At 41.3% G+C, this 18,783-nt stretch overlaps 2 protein-coding genes across 6 annotated transcripts in view; one reads left to right on the top strand and one right to left on the bottom strand.

Annotated features, from left to right (window-relative positions):
- Positions 1-1,539: 1,539 nt before the first annotated feature.
- Positions 1,540-18,601, top strand: LGALS8 (galectin 8). 5 transcript variants are annotated; one of them, XM_058833971.1, is made up of 11 exons: positions 1,584-1,696; positions 1,921-2,024; positions 3,536-3,744; positions 7,534-7,622; positions 8,212-8,422; positions 9,065-9,181; positions 10,908-10,964; positions 11,043-11,069; positions 12,427-12,515; positions 14,808-14,973; positions 15,439-16,693. In XM_058833971.1, exons 3-11 carry the CDS (start codon positions 3,631-3,633, stop codon positions 15,586-15,588), a joined length of 1,020 nt encoding a protein of 339 aa, XP_058689954.1. In that variant the 5' UTR covers positions 1,584-1,696; positions 1,921-2,024; positions 3,536-3,630; the 3' UTR covers positions 15,589-16,693. The 5 variants fall into 5 exon arrangements, with proteins under 5 accessions (XP_058689953.1, XP_058689956.1, XP_058689954.1 ...); XM_058833972.1 differs by having other exon boundaries at positions 1,598-1,696; positions 1,956-2,024; XM_058833970.1 differs by lacking the exon at positions 1,921-2,024 and having other exon boundaries at positions 1,540-1,696.
- Positions 17,705-18,783, bottom strand: part of HEATR1 (HEAT repeat containing 1) — a 35,078-nt gene continuing 33,999 nt past the window's right edge. Inside the window, exons 44-45 of the mRNA XM_058833968.1 lie at positions 18,307-18,415; positions 17,705-17,940 (exon numbers count right to left, since the gene is read on the bottom strand). Coding sequence (XP_058689951.1) covers positions 17,852-17,940; positions 18,307-18,415 — 198 coding nt within the window. The 3' untranslated portion in view covers positions 17,705-17,851. The remainder of the gene's footprint in view (positions 17,941-18,306; positions 18,416-18,783) is intronic.

The following is an 18,783-nucleotide window of genomic DNA, read 5'->3' as shown; positions in this document are numbered from 1 at the left end:
GATATCATCTAGCTAAGATGCTATAGTGGTCTTTGTGACAAGTGGCTGAATGGCATTCTAAATTCACTACAGCCACATACACTGTGTTTTGCAAAGCAAACAGATACTGAATGCTTTCAGTTGAATAGGAGATAGTGATTTAAGCTTGTGAGCCTTTTATACTGCACTCTTTATATTTGTGCTCATCTTTTCTCCATCCAGTGTATTAACAGGAGGAACCTGAAGTAGTGCATCTCTGAGCAGATCGTTGTTACACATCATGAGCTGTATAACTGCAACAGACTTCATTGGCCTTCCTGCTTACTAGACCAAAACTGCCAAAATCACTCTCAGTGGGGCCTGCAAGGGAACAGAAGGAATGAAGCACAGCCTTAGGGCGGTGATTTTAAGTTTGGATTGGGTATGATTTCCAGTTTTCAGAAACACAAAGATCCTGGGTCAGTGAATGACCCAGCATGAGCTTGGAAACTGTGTTTGGGTCTGGCCACAGAAATAACCACAGTCATTGTGGGTCACTGGAAAGCCTGGAGAATTGAGTGGGGAGAAACCTAATGAGGTTCAACGTGGCCAGTGCAGGATCCTGCACCCGGGCAGGAACAAGCCCAAGTGCCAGCCCAGGCTGAGGGCCGATCTACTAGAGAGCAGCTTGGCAAAGAAGGACCTGGGAGTGTTGGTGGGTGAAAGATGACCACAAGCCAGCAGTGCCCTTGCAGCCAAGAGGGCCAATGGTATCCTGGGCTGCATTGGGAAGTGTGGGGCCAGCAGGCTGAGGGAGGTGATCCTGCCCCTCTACTGCACTCCTCAGAGGCCACATCTGGAGTACTGTGTCCAGTTCTGGGATCCTCAATACAAGAAAGACAAGGAGCTCCTGGAGAGGGTCCAGTGGAGGCCACAAAGATGATTTGGGGTCTGGGGTATCTCTTACAAGGAGAGACTGTGGGAGCTGGGTCTGCTCAGTCTGAAGAAGAGAAGGCTGAGAGGGGATCTCATTAATGCACAGACGTATATCAAAAGTGAGTTCAAGAGGATGGTGCCAAAGTCTCGTCAGTGATGCCCAATGACAGGGTGAGGAGCAATGGCCATAAGCTAAAACACAAGAACATAAGGGAGAACTTCTTTACGTAGAGGATGGCAAAGCACTGGAACAGGCTGCCCAGGGAGGTCGTGGAGTCTCACTGTCTGGAGACCTTCAAAACACATCTGGACGCATTCTTGTGTCATCTACTCGAGGTGAGCCTGCCCTTCGCAGGGGGGTTGGACTTGATCCCCAGAGGGCTGCAAAGGACCCACCAGTTGTGTGACTCTGCGTGAGATGCGCCTTCTCAGGGGATGGGGCTCCGCTGTAACACGGGACCCTCAGAAGAAGCACAACACACACAGGAAGCGGAGGGTTCGCAGGGGAAGGAGCCCGATTGACTTCACACGGGCGGGGGGCCCAGCCCCGAGGCCGCCACAGAGGCGAGCTCGGCCCCGCCCCGCCAGCTGCAGGGGGAGGCGCCTGCGCGCGCCGGGGCCAGCAGCCTGTGCCGGGCACGCGCCACAGCCCCCGCGCGGGCGGCGCCGCGGTGACGTCACCGCGGTGAGGGCCGGGGCAGGAGCGGGGCCGGGGCCGGGGCCGGCGGCGATGGCGGCAGCGCCGGGCGGGCGCGTCCCGCAGGTTTGCGGGTGTTGCTGATCGCCGCGGTGCCTCCTGCAGGTAAGCGATGGAGCGGAGAGTGCGGGGGACCCGCCCCCTGCCCGCCCTTGTGCGTGTCGGGAAGAGGGACTGCTCTCGGCAGGGCTGTGGGGAGCCGGGACTGCTGCCGTTCGTTGTAAAGCTGAAGCGGCCGAGGTTGCTTGGTTCTGTGTCCTTCCACTGTTCGGGAGTTATAGCGGGGGACGGGGGACACCGCCAGTGTTTTGTATTTTAATTGCTTGCAGATATCCAGAATGCATCTCGGAAATTCTCTTTGTAGAAGCCTTGTTCGCACTGGTGCAAAATCTCGCTTTAATTGTAAGGACTGGCCGGAGTTACCCTCATGAAGGTAACTCATGAAGGACACATTTTCTCTGTGTCACAGTGGGAAGCATAATAGCTGCTTATTGTCCTCTGTGGTTTCCTGTTTGTCTGTGGAAGATACTTCCAGCCCCTTAGAGTGTGTGAGATAACAGAGCAGTCTGCATATCTCAGTTCTCAAAGCAGCGTCAGGGAACCTTAACTTGCCGTGTTGCAGATTTGGTGTAACACATACCTTGGTAGTGCTTCCTCTGACAGAAGAATACAGGAGAGCTTTGCAATTGCATGTCCTGCTTTTGACAAAGCCTGAGTTACAGCTTTCCTTCTTTATTGCGACCTTGCCAATAAAGTACTAATAGGCAAACAAGAAAACCCTTAACTCATCGCTTTGTCATAGTGCCACCTGCTCTGCCAAGACCCTGTGCCAGGATCCTCTCCTGGCAGGATCTAGATTGCTGTTGCACACACAGGAAGCTCAGATAGCAGGCTGCTGCGTTGTAGGTTTCATTTTCGTGGGGTCTGCTGTTAGACTGTACAACGGTAAAGGCTAAATTATTGTTCGATTTGATCTTTATTTTCTCCTTTTAAAAATGAAATCAATAAAATTTGCCTGCATAGGCAAAAGTGAATTTATGGTAGTATCCCTTGAGAAGGTCAAAGGGCAAAATAATTGTGCAGTGTTGGCGTCTTATGTTCTCTGAATTGCATTCTAGATACTGGTCTTAAGTGGGCGAGTTAATACCCATCTGGTCGAAATCTCCAAAAAGATAAGCCAGATGTTGCAAAATGGACCACTTGATTGTTTAATCATTGCAAAAGATTAACCCCTGTGGAACAGGCCACAGACCTTGGGGTTTTGGTTTTGTGTTGTTCTGGAGTTTTTTCTGGTTGTGTGTGTTTTTGCTTTTTCCTTTCTTCTTCATAACATTGCTTGCTGTTGTCACACAATAATGTGGATAGAGCCCTCACTTTTGACTTTTTCCCTGCTTGTCAACACCACGCAACTTACATGCTACTCTGTTTCTCCAGAATATGCCATAAATAATACAATTGGGCCCTGAATTTTGGTCACTTTGCTAAAGAAGTTGCACTGCAGCTGAGCATACTCATAAGCTTTATTTCTTAATAATGTTGTGCATTTAGTTCTAGTTTTACAAACTCCTGTAATTACTTGTGGAGTTCAGGGATTGTATGTGTTGGAGGAAGAAACATAAAACATCCTCTGTTTCTCTTCTTTGTCTTTGCCTAGTATTTCTTAACTTTATGTAAGATAAAGGTGGAAAAGGCAAGGTCACCCGCTAAGGCTTGTCTGCCATGGGAAATCTAGGGATAGCACGCTGCTGCTTACACTGTTTACCAGTGTGGCTTCTCAGTGCTTTAAGCAAGCCTTTTAATTTCATATTTCAAAACTCCAGCAGATTTACTGGAAAGATATTTGCATCATTTCTTCTGTTATTTGTAGTTTTACCTTGGAGGTTTTCATTTCATATTGTGTCACCTTGTTTCTCTTTAATTAAAATTTCTGGCCTTTTTTTGAAGGGATCCCTCCTTTGGTGTTGCCTGATCAGGGAGTTCTTTACATACACTCTGGCAGTGGCCACACAGAACTGACAGACTTATCTGGAGGAGGGAAGATGACATCCTTGGGTGCACTACAGAAGGAAATGGGTAAACTGACCTTGGATACACCACAGAAAGAAATACATGAACTGCCCTTGGATACATCACAGAAGACAATCGTTAACCCGGTAACTCCTCGGTCATGTCAACAGTGTCTCTCTTGGGAAATGGGACTTGGCTGTTTTATGCCAATAGTACTGTTTTGCACAGTGAGGGATGCTACTGGGAGCTCTGCATTGCTCAGGGAGAATGTCACAGGTGACATGAAGAGCTGATGGTGTTTAGAAATTGTGCTGTAAATGGACAGGACTTCCGAAAGAGGACAGGTGTTCTGTCAACCTTGGAGGATAATCCTGCTTCAAGTACAGCTTATGTAGATGTCTGGCATTTTTGCAGAATATGGTGGAAAATGAAAGTATGATAAGGAGTGTTTTCAGTCCTAATTCTCTGTAAACATGGGTGGTGTCTGGCAGTTCTCATAAAATGTATGTTTTGTGGTGCCTGTAACTTCAGTCTGAACAACTAAACTTGGAATCTGTTTTCATAGTTCATATCTCAATTAATAATAAATCCTGTTTTCTGTGGAAAGCTTGAGCTGACATGATTCAGCAATTGCAAAGACTGGATTTGACGGAATTTTGTTTACCTAGCTTTAAGTCTGGAAACTTTATCTGAAAAGTTCTAGCATTCTCATGGTCTGTGACAGCAGCCTTACTTTGACTTTCCCTAAAGGGGGTACCTGAAGCTGTGTTTTCTGTTGTGCCTTAAAAAATGTAGTTCATTTGAACCTGCCAGAAATAGTATTTTTACCATTCTGTGCTTTAAAAATATTAAAATTTGTAAAGTATTTATGGGGAATGTACAGTAACACAGACCTGCACAGGACTTCCTTATCTATTGCAGCTTTGCACTGTCACACTCTTGGGCTCTCAGTGAATGTGATTGTTTATTCCCAGTGTATGGTCAGTATTGCAAAGTGAATAGAGTTAGGGATGAGGGGGGGAATAGTTTCAGCCCCCTTCATGAGAATCCATCTGGAAGAGGAAGGAAAGCTGTGTGATTAACTAGAAGGTGGAAGGGCTGAAGTGCAAAAGGAAAGGGAGAATGAAAGTTGGTAGATGGAGATCTTGGTGGGAGAGGAGATGCGAAGAGAAGGATTCACAGATGTTTGGGACAAATGAGTAGTGTCAGAGAGAGACTAAGAGTCCAGCAAAATTGGGTGGCTGCAAAGGGACTGATCAGGATGATGGGTGAAAAGACTTAGCAGGAGAATTCAACTAGAACTTAGGGGTCAAGAGCCTGTTGTGGGAAAAAGAATGAGTATTTGGGATTGGAATATGGAGACAGAGTTGGGAAAGATTGTGCCGATGACTTTGGGGCAGTCTCCAGATGAGGCAGTGAGCAACCTGCTCTATCTGGCCTTGCTTTGAGCAAGGCATCTCATTAGAGAAACCAGAGGTCTCTCTGGTCCCTTCCAACCTCAGCCCTTCTGTAGCAGGGCAGACTATGAAAATGTCATTGTTTGAATACATTGTTCCATTAGCAGCAAACTTCATAGCTTTATTATTGGTTTGATTTTGAGATGTATTTCTTCATTACTGTACTGTTCTCAAGCATGCAGAAAATCTGCTTTCCTCCTTTATGCCCTTTACTCCACCTATCCAACAAGAAATTAGGTCATGTCCCATCTGGTGGGGCAGCTGTCTGATATCCAGCATGCTGGATAAAAGCTTTTATCGCAGTCCTTTCCTCTGTAAGACTCGTTTTATGAAAACTGGCATTTTCTTTTAGGAAGAACATCATCTTTGAGACCTCTCAAACTCAGTTGACATTGACCAGCTGGCTTTAGCGCCAAGTTTTGGAGGTCTGGAAGAAAGACAGGATGATGGTAGATCATGTCATGTGACAAGCACTATTCTTAATAAATGAGGAAAAAGTAGTAGAAGAACATCTTGAGACATGAGGAAATTACAGGCACATTCTTTGATGGCAAAGTCTCATTAAGCCTGTAGTATTGCATCCAGAAAGTGCTCTATTATGGTCTTGTAGGTTCCACATCTGAGCTTCTGAAGAGTTGATAGGCCACCTTTACTTCTAAATAAATGCATCCTTTTGAATATAAGGAAGTGCTTTTGCCACAGTTCCTTACCAGGACTATAGAACTTTGCTTCACTAAAGTGGTCAAGTCCCAGTATCCCTGACCTGTGTGTGCTTCTTCAGTTTGTCTTTGGAGACTGAACCAGTAACTTACTGCTTTATTGCAATAGAGCCACTGCCCCTCAGGATCAGAGTGTAAAAATTAGAACAGTCAAGATACACTTTTTGTTTTTTATTATTAGTCTTACTATTTGAATAAAAACTATCTTCTGATGTGCATCTTGTATTTTAAGGAACCAAGTGACTACCAGTAAGCAAAAGGATTACACTTTTCTTACACTTTTAACACTTAATATCACATTTTGGTCCTCTTCTACTGCACCTGCTAAAGCCAATGAAAATGATGAGACTTAACCTGGCAATGTGCTTGAGAAGCGAGTTCTTTTTTTCCCCCCCCCGATGCAGAAGATGACTGAATTAGGTTTTATGCAGTGGGTGGGTAGCTGAGGAGGAAAGTGGAGAGTGGACAGAAAAGGATGTGTATCTACTGGCAGAAATGATCAGCACTCTGGAGTTCGACAATTTCTGTGGTCGTTCCTTTTTCTTCACTGATTAACAAAAATATTTGTCAACAAACACATACCCTTTTCATATCTGCCTCTTTCATGCAATGATCTCTATATTTTAAAAATAAAAATCTCAATTTGTTTTATGGTCTAATATTCCATTCAAGAGTAGTAATTCCAATGTGTTTTTAATTTTTGTTGTTAAGTTACTGGAACTCTTGTTTGCGATTGATGTTTCATTTCAAAGGTATCCTAAAATCTTTTAAACTATCAAAACCAACCTTGGCAAAATTTCCTGTTAGTTAACCAGAGTAAAAGCAACATTTTATACCATTTACTTCCTTTTTCAATCTGAAGCACATCACACATGTGATGAGATGTGTGACTTACTGCTCTGCTTTTGGGTCAGGCCATGAGAACTTCCACAGTTTAATGTTAAGGTGCTTCCCATCCCTTCCTGAAATGCTGATGATCAGGGTGGGGCTTCTGTGAGCATGCCTGTGAGCTGTGCTGGGGTGTTTGTGGCTTTTATCCTTTCTGACATATCCTTCACTATGGCTTAACAACTCTCACCATGCTGCCATTTCAGTGCAGTGTAGCAGGCACACGTTACCCTCTCCAGCTATTGGTAAGGAAGAAAAGATAGTGAGGCTTTGAGCCAGACTGCCTACTGTAGACACCATAAAATCCAAGACTCTGGAGCAGGGCTGTTTCAGTGTACTTTGCAGTTCCTAGCTCATTAGGATCAGGTATTTTGTTGTGTTTGTGTAGGTTTTACTAAGAAGACACACTGTGACACAGTCTCTTCCTATCATTGTTTTCCCTGATAGAGCAAGAATAAGGAAAAAGGCAGCTCCTGGGGTCAGGGGAGTTGTGAAAGTTGCCTCCTGGTACCAGCAAGGGGCTGATATTTGTCAGCCCTTAGGAATAATCTAATTTGAAGTGAATCCTCTTAATGCTCTATGAATAGCGATGCAACTCTTCATTTGAGAACTAAGAATGGAGGATGGAAATTTTAGTTTTAATTTTATCTGAAGAGCTTGGTTTTCACAGGGAAAAATATGCTAACTTTTCCCTTGCTGTTGTGGTTTCTTTTTATTAAAAGCCAGTTGTGTTTCTTTCAGTGTTGTAGAGCATCATATAATTAACAGTTAGACTACTAATTTTGAAACTACTTTGGGTTTTTTTGCCTCCATCACCAAATGGTATTGGAATATTTTTTTCTTCATTTTTTGTTGTTCTCCCCTCTTCTAGATCATTCCATATGTTGGGACCATACACGGTGGCCTTGTTCCTGGAGAGCTGATTGTGATACATGGGACTGTTCCTGATGATGCAGATAGGTAGAGACTATGTTGTCATGTTTTGCAGTGTCACCACTTGAGCAAGAATATAATGGATGAAATGTTTCCATGGGTCCTACTTTGGATGGCACACAAAGGCTTGATCTAAATCTCTGTGATAGCATCAGATTGAATGCAGGCATGAAGGGTAATCTGAGACTAACAAAATTGATAACTGAATGTGTCGTGTGTAGGAATTAAACTGGGATTTGGAGGTATGGACTAGTACTTGTGCCCAGTAAGGGGATTCTGTTCCCTGACCTTATCCAAGGTTCATTTGATACATTCTGCTGAAGGTGATGGGAGTGAAAGTGGTGAACACAGTAAGTGAGGAGTTTACACGATATGACTGATGACCATTAAATAAATTTAAACATTTATATTCACTTCAATAGATCATGGGAGAATCTTTCACAGCTATGTAGGAAGAGAGGAGGACAAATGTTTGTTCGAAGGTTTTTTCTTATCCAGTGACATTCATTATGTCTGCCTGTTTTGAGGCTCCATGGTAAAACACAAATGTACCGAGCCTTTAGGTGAATTCTTGTGAGACTGAGCTGAATGTGTTTTGTCTTATTTTTATGAGTAGGTTCCAGGTGGATTTACAGTGTGGCAGCAGCATAAAGCCTCGAGCTGATGTGGCATTCCACTTCAACCCCCGCTTCAAAAGGTCTGGCTGCATTGTTTGCAACACATTGGAGAGGGAGAAGTGGGGCTGGGAGGAGATCACTTATGAGATGCCTTTTGAAAAAGGAAAGTCATTTGAGATTGTCATCATGATTTTAAAGGACAAATTCCAGGTGAGTCTGGGTTGATTCTTCATCTGCAACTGTTGTCAGGCCAATAAAGTAGAGGTATTCTGTATAATTGAAATAAATATTGGAGGTCTAGGTGTCTGTTACCTGGGTATAGTCTAACTGCAGAAAAGAGGTGCTAATTAAGTCAAACCTTTAATTTTGTTTTGCTTCCCTCCAAATTGGATGAGTAGGCAAGGAACTTCCTGCCATAGCTAATGGCTACTCCACCCTTCCCTCTGTATGTGCAGAGGGCTAACTTGGGATAAACCTGTTCTGTGACTAGTGTAGGACAGCCCTCTCGGAGTGAGGTGTATTTGCTTTGCTCTGTTAGACTGTAATAATAGATTCTGTTACATTGATAATGCCACATGGGTAAATGATCAGGTGGTAGAAACAAAGGTGTGAAATGCAAATTTTGGTGTGGGCAAATGGATCTCCCTTATAGTGATGGAGAGACTGAATCATGGATGAGCTGAACTTAGGTGATCTGATATTTCTAGGACCCTCCTAGGAGTGTTTTGTACCAAATTGTTTCCGTTTTGTACCAAACCAGTATAAACCAGAGATGTGTGCATACAATTTGCTACATGGCTGGTTTAATGTATGTTTAATACAGTTTTTCTGTTTATTTCCCTGTCTCTTTAGGTGACTGTAAACAAAAAACACTTGCTGCTCTACAACCACAGAATTAGCCTTGAAAAAATAGATACTCTTGGAATATATGGCAAAGTGCACATCAAAACCATAGAGTTTATTTCTAAGGTAAGCTGTATAGATAGCTGACTTGTTTGATTCACTTCCTCTGTCCTGCTAAACTGCATAGTGGGATTTACAGTGAAAAGGAAGGAAGGAGAAGTAGCTACACAGTCCAATGTTGGTAAGGAGATTTTGGTTTCCCCACATTTTAGCATGTGACTGTCATGAGGATTTCTGTCTTCCTGTTTTAGTCTTACAGTTAGGGGCAAGAAAGTGACAAAAGTTTACAGCTTACAAAGTTAACAGGACAAATGGTATAAGAATTGATTGGATACTTAGTCTAAGAGTGGATTAGGCTTTTCAAATATTGTAGAGGCTCCAGAAAGAACTCTTGAGTATTCAGTGCTTCTAAGTGACAAGTTTAGCCATGGCTGTAACTTCTTGCTTGGCTTTGGAATGCCAAGGTCAGCCACAGCTAGAGCTTGTGCACATAGCCCTGTTTTTCCTGCTTAACTGACTGATTTGTTGAATGAAGTTAGAAGTGTACATTTATGGGGATGAGAAAGATACTCTTTGAATATCTTGACCATGAATGTGGACCAAACTGCAGTGAATTCAAAGTGAAGGCTGTGCTGTGCCTCCTGTCAGCTGCCAGCTCTGCTACTGATCGTAAACTAACAGGGAGTTTTTCTGTGTGAAGAAGGAGAGATCCTTTTGTTCTGGAAGAGTTAGCCTTTTAGAACAGAAACTGAAGGTGATAAATTCCAGGGAGATACAGAAGGTGAATGCCTTTTCCCTTTTCTGCCACTCACTAAGGTAGTCTACCTACTCATGTGAAATACTCTGGGTCTCTTCGGTGCAATCTTCACTACATTGTGGGCAAAGCTTTTGATGCTTGCTGCCAAATATGAGGTCTAACTCAGGTCGGCAGACTAATAATTGTTTTGGTAGGAAGCGAAGCTGAGCCTAACGAAATCTAAGCTTTAAACATAGGTCTGCTATGTTTAAAGATCATTTGCAAAGCTGGTAAACAGATTTTCATGAGTCCCATTACTTGGCCTTGGGCATGTTGCCAGAATAGTATTCCTGCAAAAGCTGTCTGCATCCTGATCTTGGAGGGCTGATTCCAAGAAGAGCTTGAGGGCAAGCAGGTGCTGTAAATTGTCTGACCCAAGCACAAAACATACACTTGGTTTAATCTGTGGCTGCTGATGCTGTATGCTTTTTGGAAGAAAGAAATGGAGAAAGGTGATTCTTTTATTTTAGTCTTTGCTTCTAATACACTTTTCTGAGGAAGAAGTTGGAGGTTTGTATTGAAATAAACAACCTGAAGCCACAATCTTCTGTGGCGAAGCTGGAACTGTCTCTGCCATGACCATGTTGCTTGTCTGTCCTTCCTGTGAGAAGGGACAAGGATATAGAGGGCTGCTTAGAATCCCAAGAACCCTTCTGCGTGGACTTGCCACACTGGTATTTCTACCCTAGTGAGGAGAATTCTGTGGGTACCTTGAGATCTTGAGGGCTTGACAGTGCTCTGACTGTTAAATAAAGATTCAAATTGTAATGAGGTGATCTTCAGAAACCTTGATTTGGCTTCAGCAGTGGATCTTCAACTTTTCTGTAGTTTGTAGCCTACAGAAAAGGCTACATTTCATTTCATTGTCATAGCCTTAGATTTCCATCTTAACAGTTCACCATTCAAAGCATGATGATCCTTACATTGTTCTAAACCAACTTTATGCTAAAGTTACATGACATTAGCAATGACACCTAAATATCTCTCTTTCTGCAGTCTTTACAAGGCTCTCAGCCATCATCTCTAGGAGTAACAAAGATAAGCACAGAAAATGTACGTATATTTGTAAAAGGTTGAATGAATCTCCCTGTTGTTTGATAAGCTAGATAATGTTCTTTTCTTCTCTTGTAGGGGGAGATGCCAAATGGTTTACAATTGGTAAGTGTTTCCTGTAGATTTGTGGCAAATGTAGAATAAAAAAAAGTCAAAAATACTTCACTTATTCATGAGCAGACATGCACAAAAGACTAGAAGAAAGGAATTGACAGTTGACTGAAGAAAGATAATCAGTGAGGTTTGGTAGAGGATAATCCTCTTCTCTGCTGCTAGTACAAATGAGACTATTGTTAAATTATTTAGAAAACCCAAAGGATAAACACAGCATCCACAACCATAAAAAAATGAAAAGTGAAGTATCTGAAGTTTTAAAGGACCAAATCACATTTGGATTTTTTTCTAATAGGCAAAATAATCTTTATTTTCTTTGCCTTAAGGAATACCTGCAAAGCAAAAGTATTCTGCAGTCATATTCCATTCACATGTGTGGAACATGTCTGCTATATCTTCCTCTTGCTGACAGATACCTGTGCACAAGCATTTCACCTTAGAGGTGGAACTTGAACCTAGCTTACGTGGTGTATAGATGGAGTGAGTGCTCATCTTTTTGCAAAAACCTGTGCTGGTGGACAGTATCCACACTGGAGCAAGGACTGCACTCAAACTGAAAAGGGGTTGAAGCCAGGGGTTGAACAAATAGAGTTTGTGGAGAAGGTGAAGTTGCAGTGAGTGCCATAACTTTAGATGCTTTGTCACTTAGCAGCCTGCCTTCTTCAGCCTTTTTTTCAAAACCAAATAACACGTAATATTGTAATTTGCAAATGGTGGACTTCAGCAAAAATATGAAGTGCTTCTACACTCCCTTTTCCCTGGTAAAAGTAATTTCTAACACAGTGAAAAAATAAGACAAATAAAGTACTTGCACTGTCTATCATTATGAGCTGCTGGCAGGAAGACAGAACACTTAGTGTCCCTAAGTACTTCTAGTACTTACGTAACCATGGGACAACAACACACCTTAGCATGAGTCTTACTCCTTAAAGCAAAACTGATACTTCCAGAGATGAGAAGTCAAGTATAAGTCTGAATAATTATGTGATATGAATTTAAACTATTACAGGGAGTTTCATGCTTACTTTTTTCTTTTTTTTTTTTCCTTTCCCCTTCTTCCTGTCCTTCTACCATTAGTGGTGGCAGAAATAGTTGTAAATAACCTTTGTTTTGAACCCAAGGTGGTAGTCTAAATTAAAACCCGATGCATTGATATATTTATCTCAGTGTACATTTTCCATTGTAGTATTAGAATCCTGCAATATGCTGGTAGGAATAACTTTAGCTCTAAGTGCAGATTTGCAATTGTAGGCCAAAATTTCTTCCTGCCATAGTAAAGCTCAGCTTGTATAAAAAAAGTGAAAAAAGTAAGTCACAGTCAAAAGTTTTACTGGGCGTGTACTTCCAGGATGTTCCCTATTTTGGGAAACTTGATACTGCAGTTCGTCCAGGATGCACAATTGCCATTAAAGGAGAAGTGAATAAAAACCCTAAGAGGTATGTGTTACTGATTTTTTTTTTTCTGTTATTTAACTGAGGTGCTCTTGAGAATGAATAGGTTTTTCCATTGCCTCTGTATATCCTTACTCACTTGCAACTTTGCATCTGGAATCATCTGAAACTGCAGTTTCCTCAGGAACCAGCAGGATTACCCCTTTAGAGAGGACTTAAAAGAGAAGCTCTGGTGTAAAAAGTGAAGGTAAAACCTGAGTGTCTTACCTACTAAATCTGTGTCATTCACAAATTTGTGTGTTTGTTCAGGGTTGTCCATTGTGCAGGAAGTGTCAGCAGATGCACTGTACAGAGACAGCTTTTATTCTAAAGAGAACCAAGAGTAAGGATCTGGCAGAAGTAGGTGAAACAGGAGTGAGGCAAGTTACTGGTGTGCTCAAATGCTGCATGTTAAAATATTTCTCTGACAAACCTCCTTGATATAAGCACGAAGGTGCCTAACTGACAATAACTGAGTGATGGAAGTGATGAACTGAGTGATTAAGAGGGATGGAGAACCTTTCCTAAGAGGAAAGGCTGAGAGAATCGGGAATGTTCAGTCTGGGAAAAAAATGCTTCAAGAAGATCTAATTGTGGCTTTCCAGTATTAGGAATTAGCCTAAGAAACATGGAGAGAGACTATTTAGAAGAGTGTGTAGTGACAGACAAGGGGGAAATGGCTTCCAACAGAAAGAGTAGGTTTAGGTTAGATATGATGAAGAAATTCATTACTGTGAGGGTAGTGAGATGGAACAGGGATTACAGAGAAATTGTGGATGCCCCGTGTGTGGCAGTGTTCAAGGCCAGGATGGATGGGGCCCTGAGCAACCAGGCAAAAAGTGTCCCTGCTCATGGCAAGGGTGTTGGAATGAGATGAGCTTTCAGGTCACTCCCATCCCAGGCCATTCTGTGATTCCATGAAAGCTGATAGGGGTGGAAACAAAGGGTTGCAAAGAACACATTTTCCAAACATGAAATAAAGCTTGGGGAGTAGGGGAGCACAACACAGTCAAAATGGAGTTGAGCAAATGTCTGTGCTTCAGCGTGCCTTTTACTTGAAGGGTGGTTTTGGTTCTGCCAAAACATGTCTAAAATGGAAGTGATTAATGAGAAGTGAAAATGATGAGAAGCGTGTTTTCACATTGTGTGTGTATTGCACTCCCGCTTCTTCAGGGCATGTTTCTTACCTGCAGTATTCAGAGTTCATACTAGAATCCAAGGTCTGGAATCCTTGTTCAAAAAGTTTGGATGGACTTCAGATTGGATAGGATAATTAACATTTAGAGAGTAGCATTTATTTTCCTTCTTTTAGCTTGAAAAGTTTATTAGCACTTTTCAAGTGCTGAATGTGCTCAGATGCGTATGAGCATGAAGAGGCTTTTGGCTGTCAAAGCATGAAGCTTGTCTGCTTTTTATGTTTATGCTTTTAAACATATATTTATATAGAGTATATAAGTTATTTCATGTCTTTTGCTCTCTTCACACAGCTGTAGCTGTTTCTTTTTCATGGTGAAAAAGAGGATTTCACAGCTTGGAAGTGTTGCAATATTTCCAATCTGGATTGAGTAATTCTCAAAAGAGGGCAACAATCTGACATCTGGAGTTAATTTGGGTGGGGAGGGAATATTTTTTTCTTCAAATGCAGTAAGGTCTTTGCCACAGGTTGAAGCATTCATTTGAATGACTGTTCCCTCTGATGACTCTTCTCCAGAGTTCCCCTTTAGGAACCCTGTTTGGTGGGCACGTCTGAGATGGCAGAGTATTCACTCAGCCTGGCAGAGCTTTGCTGCCTACAAAATAACATTTTGTATTCATGGCCTCTCAGCAGTCTTAAATGTATGGCGAGAATCTTTGAACTTTTTCTTAGGGTCCAACCAGTTTGTTGGCAGAAAGGATCTGATGTCTTTGGGTAAAACAAAGCCTCCCAATCTCCATTGGCTGAGTGAAAGAGGTGGGGGAGCAGGCAGCTCCTGTATGTTCCTGTGAGAATGCTGCTTCCTAGTGCAGTAGGGGAGCAGCTCTCGGCTCAATAGGTTCTTGCTGAGACATGTACAGAAAGCTGTGAGTGATGAAGTAAATCTAGCAGGGTCATGTCCTACATTTGCTGCCTCCAGCAAAGGTTTCTGTGCAGAGGAGACAGTGCCTGCTGGCTGGCTGCCCTGCTTGGCTCTTCAGGTGAATCACAGCCCTGGCTCCCAAACAGCCTGAGTATTGGTTAAGGACTTGGTAAATGGCATTGACTCTGCTGTCATGTCTGTAAACCCTTGGTGCAGTAAACTTAAAAAAAATATCTTCCAGCTTTGCAATAAATCTGAGACCAAGTGACTCAAAGGACATTGCTTTACATCTGAATCTCCGAATGAAAAATAAAGTTTTTGTAAGAAACTCCTACCTTCATGACAGCTGGGGAGAAGAAGAAAGGGAAGTTGCTAACTTCCCTTTCATTCCAGGGATGTACTTTGAGGTAAGATTAACTGAAAGACCATAAAAATGAAAAATCTGCCCAACAAATTAACATTGGTGCTTAAATGTCCTATTACTAATACAGATTTAAATGAAATTGCTATTCCTGCATTTCATGTCTTGAAAATACTTAGGATTAAATGGGACCCTAGAGAGCAGGGATTTATCTTTATTTAGGAATATTAGTTTTCTTTTTAATTTAAAATTTAGTTTTAAGTAGTTGCAAAAATTCAACCTGTGCTAAGAGCAAATTTAAATTAAATTGAGTTGGACTTGATGATCCTTATGGGTCTCTTGCAATTTAATGATTCTGTGAATTTTATTGATGCCCCATTTTTTTTTTTAATGTTGCTTTTGCATGAAACATTCTCTGTATCAGAAACAGTCTTGCCCAAGTCTATGTTAGGTCATCAGATTGTTTTCCACATCTTACCTGAGCTTAACTGTTTCTCTTCTTGCTTTCCAGCTGATTATTTTCTGTGATGCCTACCAGTTTAAAGTTGCTGTTAATGGTGTTCACACTCTGCAGTACAAGCATCGTTTTAAACAACTTGAAAAGATCAACATAGTGGAAATCACAGGAGATGTTCACTTGTTGGATGTGAAGAGCTGGTAGTTCTTTCCAATCACTACTAAAAGAATTTAACCTCTTCGAATGACAGTGCCTCCTTGTCAAGTACAAACAGGTGCTGACTTACGCTGAGCCTGCCTTTAATCTATCTAAGCTTTTGCATTTGCCTCTCTGAGTTAGGCAAGTACCAGAAATGCTAACTGCAAATTTAATCCTTCTCTAGTTTACAGTTTCCTGGCAAGCTAAGTTAGTGTTTGCTCAGATAAATCTCCTGTATAACTGAACCTAGCAATATGAAAATGCTGCATCATACTCTAACAATAATTACCATTTGGCATTCCTTGACACCATACATTTGATATTGTGAAGTAGAAATGAGACTGAAATAGGATCCAAAGATACAGTAATCCACCTAAAAAGGGATGTTTATAATTTAAGATAGAACTATGGATTATAATTTTCTATGTCTTAATTTATGTAGTACCTATAACTGTTACAGTGAGGCTAGATTAAGCAAACAGTTGACCCCTTACTTCAGCAAAAAGCAAGAAGTTCAATCTTACCTCTTAGCCTGCTGCTGCAATAGCACCTTCTCTGACACCTAGGGTTGTGTCACCTTCTGCTTACAAGGGCCCAAGATTTCTAGCTTCTAGTTTTCCGAAGTGAAACAATGGGAAAGTGATTTAGCTGGTTTCAGTTACATGAACTTTTGAAAGCTTGATCTTTCTTTTGGAAGATCTGAAGTAGCTCCTAACTGGGTTAAGAATCTTTAGGGTTTAAAATAGATGTTTGTGGGTTTAATTTTTAAAATATGTCTGAATCCAGGTAGCCCAAATACGGTTTCAGCTGAGATGGCACTTGACTACTCAGCAGTGGACTAGAGAATGAATCCTTTTTCAGTCTTGTATTAAAGTATTATCTATATGAAATAAACTGTTCCTATTTAGTTTTCCATACCAATGTCAGTCTTTTTATATTTTTATTTTAAAAATAAGTTATTACCAGTTGTCAATACGTGCCTGAAGGATGTCCCTGTGTATCTTAAGACTGCTAATACTGAGACAATTTCAAGAATAAGAGGTACACTAGAAGACTTCAAATGAGCAGATTTAATGTATAAAACGCATCAATAAAAACATATGCAAACTCTTCTTTTCTCCAGGTGTAGTTAAGTAGCTATTATCCCTTTTTGGTCTATAATCTTGTTTTGTTTTGTCATAGTCTTACCAGTATCTCCAAGTAGGCAAAGTGAGCCTGACTGGAGAACCATTTCCACATTAAGGGATTAGTGATCCACAGAGCAGTTAACCTGAGCAGGCACTGGGGCTGTGCTGTGCTGGGGTGGCCTTCAGGACAGTGTATGTGTGCTGTATGTACTCCTGGGCTGTAGGATAAACTCACTGAAACAGAGGAGCTGGTAGGAAGTTCCTCATGGCAGTAACCACTTGTGCGTCTTTGCCTTAAGCTAAGAGTTCAGCAGCTGTTCTCATGGGAATGTCCTTTTTGTTTGAGAACAGACACAATTAACAGTATTAAGAAAATCCTGTTAGAAGAGCTTGATGCAGTAATCTTTCCACATGTGGGATCTACATGGCATGCTGTACGCTGGACAGAGGCTTGTTCCCAGAACCCAGTGGGATGTAAGATTGTCCTCTGTATAGTGTCAGTTCTAACCTGTTGCATTTGAAAACCTTTTTTACAGAGTCTGAGTGCCTTTCTTAGTACCAGTATAATGAACCAGCATCTCATGGTGCAAAACAAGCAGTAATTTTTTGGGTAAATTCATTATGATGGTAAGCAATTTATTGAACTTCAGCTAATCAGTAACAGTCTTTAAAGACTGTAAAAAAGATTAGGTTCCTACGTGACTCATAGCTTCTCGTAACTTTTTCAGTATCTTCAGTGGGCATACTTTTTACTTTCCCTACAGATGACAGAAAAAAACAGATTCTCAGGATTGCAATACACTGGTCCAGTGAGGACCATGCTTGGAGTATGACAGCCTCTCCACTAGGACAGTAACTGTATACCCCAAGCACAGTGGAATTCAGTAAGTCTCACATGTTGACACTCAGGATTTGTTTATAGCCTGTTTCAGTTTCTCACTGTTAAGAAAAGAGCAGTTAAGGATACGTCGTAAGAGAAATCCCCAGTCCATCCAGAAATGATAAAGGCAGATTCTTAAAATATTTTAATAAAAAGTTAAAATCTTGTTTCTGATAAAAATTGTTATGACAGTTTGCCTTTAACACCTTAATGTGTAAAGCTAACACAATTCAGACAAAATTTCAAAACGAAGGGTATAAACTTAGAAGTAGCTTTGAAGTGGTTCTCCCAAAATTACTTCCAGTTGTTGAATTGTCTTCTGACACTGCTGTTCAACTTCTTCACATTCATCTAGAAAAAGAAATTAAGCAGGAATTAAATACAACAGTTATTAGACGGCTGCCCAAGGAAGGCTTCATCACTCATCAAACACCATATATGAAGCTATTATTCAGAAATATTTAGTCACTGAACTAGGCAAACTCTTTCTACTAACACTGATTAAAACTTGCATGTGGGGAGATGTGCACAGGCTACAACATTGAAGAAACCACTGTAATTTAACTGAATTTCATGAATGTGTTTGACATAATCCATTTTAGTTTGCATTTTGCACAGTATAAGCTACCATATGCAGTTTTATAGCGATTATAACAATGAGCCTGTCTCAATCTTTGAAATAAGTCACCCTTCACTAATGCCAGTTTAGAACATTACCTTCCATAAGCTCAGCTAAGAATGGAATAGATTCTGGTAGCAGGACCAGGTAGTTCTCCTTCAGTTTTTGTGCAACTTCTATCAAAGCAAGCAGGGCAGCAAACCGGACCTAAACCAAAAAAATTATATAAGGAAACAAATGTTACAGTATAGTTCTTTGTTTTCTCCCACCCCTGCCTTCTTGCCATTCATTATAAGGTTACAAGCTTTCATTACTGAAGAGAACTAGTTTTCAGCTAATTTAAATACTAACATCTGGGTTAACATAATGGCAAATAAAAATAACTTGCAAGAAGCAGATAATGTTGGTGAAAGTTATTTGATATTATGGACTTCCTGTCACAATGTCACTTCACTCTTAGTACTACGAAAAACCAAGTACACTCCCTTAGTATCTATAACCTGTCAATAGGAGAGTCTTGACAAAACTCTAAATATTAAACAGGTCTGAAAGCTGGTAACTGTCTTCCAGTTACC

The sequence above is a fragment of the Poecile atricapillus genome, chromosome 3 (assembly GCF_030490865.1).
Source record: "Poecile atricapillus isolate bPoeAtr1 chromosome 3, bPoeAtr1.hap1, whole genome shotgun sequence".
NCBI lineage: Eukaryota > Metazoa > Chordata > Aves > Passeriformes > Paridae > Poecile > Poecile atricapillus.
This window is presented reverse-complemented; position numbering and strand designations above follow the sequence as displayed.

Bases quoted from the DNA above. Each gene is read 5' to 3' on its own strand.
- LGALS8 (XM_058833970.1), top strand. From the start codon at position 3,631: ATGACATCCTTGGGTGCACTACAGAAGGAAATGGGTAAACTGACCTTG. The intron at 8,423-9,064 runs GTGAGTCTGGGT...CTGTCTCTTTAG, and splicing joins TTTTAAAGGACAAATTCCAG to GTGACTGTAAACAAAAAACA. The intron at 12,516-14,807 runs GTATGTGTTACT...AATATCTTCCAG, and splicing joins GTGAATAAAAACCCTAAGAG to CTTTGCAATAAATCTGAGAC.